The sequence below is a fragment of the Colobus angolensis genome, unplaced genomic scaffold (genome assembly GCF_000951035.1).
Source record: "Colobus angolensis palliatus isolate OR3802 unplaced genomic scaffold, Cang.pa_1.0 Scaffold7, whole genome shotgun sequence".
Lineage (NCBI taxonomy): Eukaryota > Metazoa > Chordata > Mammalia > Primates > Cercopithecidae > Colobus > Colobus angolensis.
Window position 1 is genome coordinate 23590795 of NW_012120709.1, and position 6084 is coordinate 23596878.

At 43.6% G+C, this 6084-nt stretch overlaps 1 protein-coding gene across 1 annotated transcript in view; it reads left to right on the top strand.

Moving 5' to 3' along the window:
* Window positions 1–5734: 5734 nt before the first annotated feature.
* The window catches only part of PAFAH1B2 (platelet-activating factor acetylhydrolase 1b, catalytic subunit 2 (30kDa)), a 19810-nt gene continuing 19460 nt past the window's right edge, over window positions 5735–6084 (top strand). Inside the window, exon 1 of the mRNA XM_011926829.1 lies at window positions 5735–5829. Within this exon, the coding sequence (XP_011782219.1) occupies window positions 5749–5829 (81 nt within the window). The 5' untranslated portion in view covers window positions 5735–5748. The remainder of the gene's footprint in view (window positions 5830–6084) is intronic.

A 6084-nucleotide genomic window follows, 5' to 3' on the forward strand; every position in this document is an offset into this window, starting at 1 on the left:
CTCCACTGTGCTTTAGCCCGGGCAACAGAATGAAGTCCTGTCTCAAAAAAAAAACGAAAACAAAAAGCCGGCCAGGCGCAGTGGCTCACACCTATAATCTCACCACTTTGGGAAGCCAAGGCGGGCGGATCACGTGATGTCAGGAGTTTGAGACTAGCCTGACCAATATGACTTGAAATCGCATCTCTACTAAAAATACAAAAATTAGCCGGGAGTGGTGGTGGGCACCTGTAATCTCGGTACTCTGGAGGCTGAGACAGGAGAATTGCTTGAAACCAGGAGGCGGAGGTTGCAGTGAGCCGAGATCGCACCGTTGCACTCCAGCCTGGACAGCAAGAGCGAAACTCCATCTCAATAAAAGAAAAGATAGTTTAATTTTTATTTTTGAGACAGGGTCTTGCTCTGTCCCTGAGGCTGGAGTGCAGTAGCACACCGCCCCCCCACCCCCAGCTAATTGTTGTGTTTTTTGTAGAGACAGAGTTTCACCATGTTACCCAGGCTGGTCTCAAACTCCTGGGCTCAAGCAGTCCACCTGCCTTAGTGTCCCAAAGTGTTGGGATTACAGGCGTGAGCCACTGTGCCCAGCCACAACAGTTTCTCTGATTTCCAAATTGTTTGAGTCTTCTATATGCATAGTTGTCTAGGTTATGCATTTCCAGCCTTGTTTTTATGGAGTCTCGCTCTGTCACCCAGACTGGAGTGCAGTGGCGTGAACTCGGCTCACTGCAAGCTCCGCCTCCCGGGTTCACGCTATTCTCCTGCCTCAGCCTCCTGAGTAGCTGGGACTACAGGCACCCACCACCATGCCCGGCTAATTTTTTGTATTTTTAGGAGAGATGGGGTTTCACCGTGTTAGCCAGGATGGTCTCGATTTCCTGACCTGGTGATCCACCTGTCTTGGCCTCCCAGAGTGCTGGGATTACAGGTGTGAGCCACAGTGCCCAGCCCCTGCCTTGTTCTTAAAGATGAGATTGTGTGAGTTTGTAGCTCAGTTTTTCTTTTCCTCTTATTTAAAAATGTTACCAAGCCATGGGCATCAGTAAAACTGAAAGCTACTTTGTATTATAAGATTTTGATTGACAAAATAATACAAAATCAGAGTCAGAAGGCACAAAGAAACACATTTCTGCTCTGATACTTTGCCATTGTAGAGGAAGAAGGATCACCTTGTATTCATAGCGCCAAAAAAAAAAAAAAAGACTATGTAATTGGGAATATTTGTGACCTCCCAGTTCTATCTGCCTTGTAGCTTCAGAGAAGTCACATTTTATTCCTCGATTTCTCTATCTGTATGCCTTTTTTATTTTCCCATGAAGAAATTTAGGGTTGAGGTAGAAGTGTTTTGCTTAGGGTATCAGAATGCCATTGAATTTGGGTAGTAGAAAGTATAAGTGAAACAACTTAGTAAATTAGAATTTATCTTTTTTTATTTTCTTTCTTTTTTTTAGACAGAGTCTTGCTCTGTCACCCAGAGTGGTGTGATCTCTGCTGACTGCATCCTCCACCTCCTGGGTTCAAGAGATTCTCATGCCTCCGCCTCCTGAGTAGCTGAGATTACAAGTATGTGCCACCAAACCTGGCTAATCTTTTGTATTTTTAGTGCAGACAGGATTTCACCATGTTGGCCAGGCTGGTCTCCAACTCCTGACTTCAGGTGATCCTCCCGCCTCAGTCCCCCAAAATGCTGGGATTACAGGTGTGAGCCACTGCGCCTGGCCTCTATATGGTCTTCTCTAATCAGAACATAACATCATTTACCCAAGAGTAGGCCTTGGAAGTCTGTCACTCTGATTTCAAATCCCACCTATCCTGTTTTGGTTTTTTTTTTTTTTTTTTTTGAGGCAGAGTCTCGCTCTGTTGCCCAAGCTGGAGTGCAGTGGCATGATCTCGGCTCACTGCAAACTCCACCTCTCGGGTTCACGCCATTCTCCTGCCTCAGCCTCCCGAGTAGCTGGGACTACAAGCGCCCGCCACCACGCCCGGCTAATTTTTTTAATATTTTTAGTAGAGACGGGGTTTCACCCTGTTAGCCATGACCTTGTGATCCACCCGCCTCGGCCTCCCAAAGTGCTGGGATTACAGGCTTGAGCCACCGCGCCCGGCCTCCTGTTTTGTTTACCGGCTCTACTGTCATGGAGAAGTTTGCTTAGGTCCCTCTGAGCGTCACATTTATTTAACAAAGCTCGTAGCACAGTGTCTGGTAAATAGTAAGTTCTTAATGTTATTTTAGATCAGTTGTTTGTCTGTTGGATGAACTCTGAAAATCCATGACTGTCTATTGAATTGTAGCTCTAAGCTGGGAGTGGTAGTGTGTGCTTGTAGTCCCAGCTGCTTGGGAAGCTGAAGCAGGAGGATCACTTAAGCTCAGGAGGTTGAATCCAGCCAGGACAACATAGTGAGGCCCTTCTCTTAAAATAATAAAGAGATCGTATAATTTATGTAGATCATTGGTCTTGAAAGCATATGTGTACCCTCTGGGAATGCATAAGATGATCCATTGGAATATAGGAAAAAAATCTCAGAACATTTATTTATTTAGAGATAAGGTCTCACTGTCACTCAGGCTGGAGTGCAGTAGCATGATCACAGCTCACTGCATCCTCCACCTCCTGGGCTCAAGCGATTCTCCTGCCTCAGCCTCCCTAGTAGCTGGGATTACAGGCAAGTGCCACAACACCTGCCTTTTTTTTTTTGGTATGTTTAGTAGAGATAGGTTTTGCCTTTTTGGCCAGGCTGGTCTTGAACTCCTGACCTCAGATAATCTACCCGCCTCAGGCTCCCAAAGTGCTAGGATTACAGGCGTGAGCCACTGTGCCCGGCTCAAGCAATCCTCCTGACTCAGCTTGCTGAGTAGCTGAGACTATAGGCACTACCATGCCAGGCTAATTCTTTCAATTTTTTGTAGAGATGGGGTCTCATTATATTGCCCAGGATAGTCTCAAACTCCTGGACTCAAGTCATCTTCCTGCCTTGGCCTCCCAAAGTGCTGAGATTACAGGTGTGAGCCACCACACCTGGCTGAAATCTAACTTTTAAAAGAATTTAATTTTAAAAAGTTTTCTAATCTATAAAAGGAAAAAAAGAGCTTCACTGTAGTTTAAGATTCACATGAACAGTAGTTAGCGTGTTTTATATACAAACATGTAGGTAGTGGGATGCATTTCAAAAATATCCTAGACTGGGCAGGATTCCAAGCCAAGCTCAGGAGTTTGAGATCAGCCTGGGCAACATGGAGAAACCTCGTCTGTATAAAAGAAAAATACAAAAATTAGCCGGGTGTGGCGGGCATGCCTGTAGTCCTGGCTACAGGCTAGGACTCCACCTTAAAAAAAAAAAAAAAAAAAAAAAAAAGACCTTGTCTTAAAACACTTTTATTAACTAACGTGTAAGTTTTAACTTGATTTAAGCCTAGACTTGAACTTAGACCCAAATAAACTTTTATGTAGAAAGTATAGAATGTTTTATTGGTTTAAAAATAAAGCAAGGCTGGGCTCAGTGGCTCACGCCTGTAATCCCAGCACTTTGGAGGCCGAGGTGGGCGGATCACAAGGTCAGGAGATCAAGACCATCCTGGCTAACATGGTGAAACCTCATCTCTACTAAAAATACAAAAAGCCAGATGTGGTGGTGGGCACCGGTAGTCCCAGCTACTCTGGATGCTGAGGCAGGAGAATGGCATGAACCCAGGAGGCGGAGCTTGCAGTGAGCCCAGTTCACACCACTGCACTCCAGTCTGGGCGACAGAGCAAGACTCCATCTCAAAAAAACAAAACAAAAATAAAGCAAAACCTTCCACATTTTTTAATAATTTGTTTGTTTGAGACGAAGTCTTGCTGTTGCTGCAACTTCATCTACCAGGTTCCAGCGATTCTCCTGCTCCAGTCTCCCAAATAACTGCGACTTACAGGCATGCTCCACCACGCCTGGCTTATTTTTGTATTTTTTGTAGAGATGGGGTTTTCACCATGTTGGCCAGGCTGGTCTTGAAATCAGTGTTAGTATTATTTGCTTCTGTAATTTATTTTTCATGGGTGAAGGTATGCATTCATGCTTGGGGCTTTTCACTTTGTGATTCTAAAAAACTACTACTTTGGCAATGTAGTGTGTTTTGTGTACTCAGTAAATATGTATATTGAATGAATATAACTCGATCTTCTTTCTGAGAAAGCTTAGCTGTATTTGAGGATGTCAAGGGAAAGAAAAAGATTGCTTATATAGAAGATGACCTCCTTTTCTTCAGGAGATCGAGACCATCCTGGCTAACACGGTGAAACCCCGTCTCTACTAAAAATACAAAAAAATTAGCCAGGTGTGGTGGTGGGTGCCTGTAGTCCCAGCTTATTGGGAGGCTGAGGGAGGAGAATGGCGTGAACCCTGCAGGCGGAGCTTGCAGTGAGCCGAGATTGCGCCACTGCAATCCAGCCTGGGTGACAGAGCGAGTTTCCATCTCAGAAAAAAAAAAGATGACCTCCTTTTCTATAAACCAGAAAACCCCAGATTTTTTTCTTTTTTCTTATTTTTTTGGGCACCTGCCACCACACCCGGCCAATTTTTTTGTGTTTTTAGTAGAGATGGGGTTTTATTGTGTTAGGCAGGATGGTCTCGACCTCCTGACCTTGTGATCCGCCTGCCTTGGCCTCCCAAAGTGCTGGGATTGCAGGCGTGAGCCACCGCGCCGGCCAGTTTTTTTCTTTTTCATAGTCCTTTGCATTTGGAGCCTAATGTTTCTAGTGTATATTCTCCAGAATTGGTTGAAAAGTAGTCTGGTTTCTTATTTGTCTTTCTATTCATAGAAGATTAGCACTTCTAATTTTGCCGAATTTTACTTATTAGATGACATATTTGGACTCATTACTAAAATTTCTTCTTTCTTTTTTTTTTTGAGTTGGAGTCTGGCTCTTTCACCCAGGCTGGAGTGCAGTGGTGCAATTTCGGCTTACTGCAAGCTCTGCCTCCCTGGTTCAAGCGATTCTCCTGCCTCAGCCATCCAAATAGCTGGGACTACAGGTGCATGCCATCATGCCCAGCTAATTTTTTGTATTTTTGGTAGAGATGGGGTTTCACCACGTTGGCCAGGATGGTCTCGATCTACTGACCTTGTGATCCACCTGCCTCGGCCTCCCAAAATGCTGGGATTACAGGCGTGAGCCACCGCGCCTGGCCATCATTACTAAAATTTTCTTAGTGGAAACTTATCAAAAATAACAATACCTAGTAAACATTTGTCAAAACCTAGTGCCAAGGCCTGTGACTACTTTTGTCAGAATCTGTGCTACAGTTATTTGTGTGATGTCTAGTAACCAGTGGATTGTAGTCATTGCAGTAGTAATTCTTAAGTGTGTAACTCTTAACAGCTGAAAAACTTATGATGTAGATTTTATTGTACTGTAAGTATCTAATAACTGCTTGTGTCACTTGGTACTTACAGTAACATATAATCACAAAAAAGCTAGTACAGGTATAAAGTATGTACTTGGAGATTTTTAAAATGTACTGCACTGAGGCTAAGTCATATTCAAAGCTGTCTGGCAGTTTAGTGATGCTATATTTATGGGACTTAGTCATGTTCCGGAATTCGTGTCTACAGAAAGTAATTGTTTCTGTTCAGTTTCCCAATTGTTTGTAGGCAAACCACAATAAAACTTAAATTATTATTTAAAGCCTGATGTGTATAATAATATTTAAGTGGTTACAGACATTCCTGTTAACAAATGAAACATGACATAGACATTTTTTCACAGGTGTAGAATGAGCCAAGGAGACTCAAACCCAGCAGCTATTCCTCATGCAGCAGAAGATATTCAAGGAGATGACCGATGGATGTCTCAGGTAAAGGGAAGTACATGTGTATCATTCACATGAGTTGAGTCTCTCCAGTTTTTTGTCTGTTTTGTTTTGGTTTTTGAAACAGGGTCTCACTGTGTTGCCCAGGCTGGCCTCAAACTGCAGGGCTCAAGTGATCCTCCCACTTCAGCCTCCCATATAGCTGGGACTAGTGGCACATGTCAGTATGCCTGGTTTCTTCAATTTTTAAAGATCTTTTGATCAAAACTGCAAAGGGGCAATTGAAAAAAAAAAAAAAAA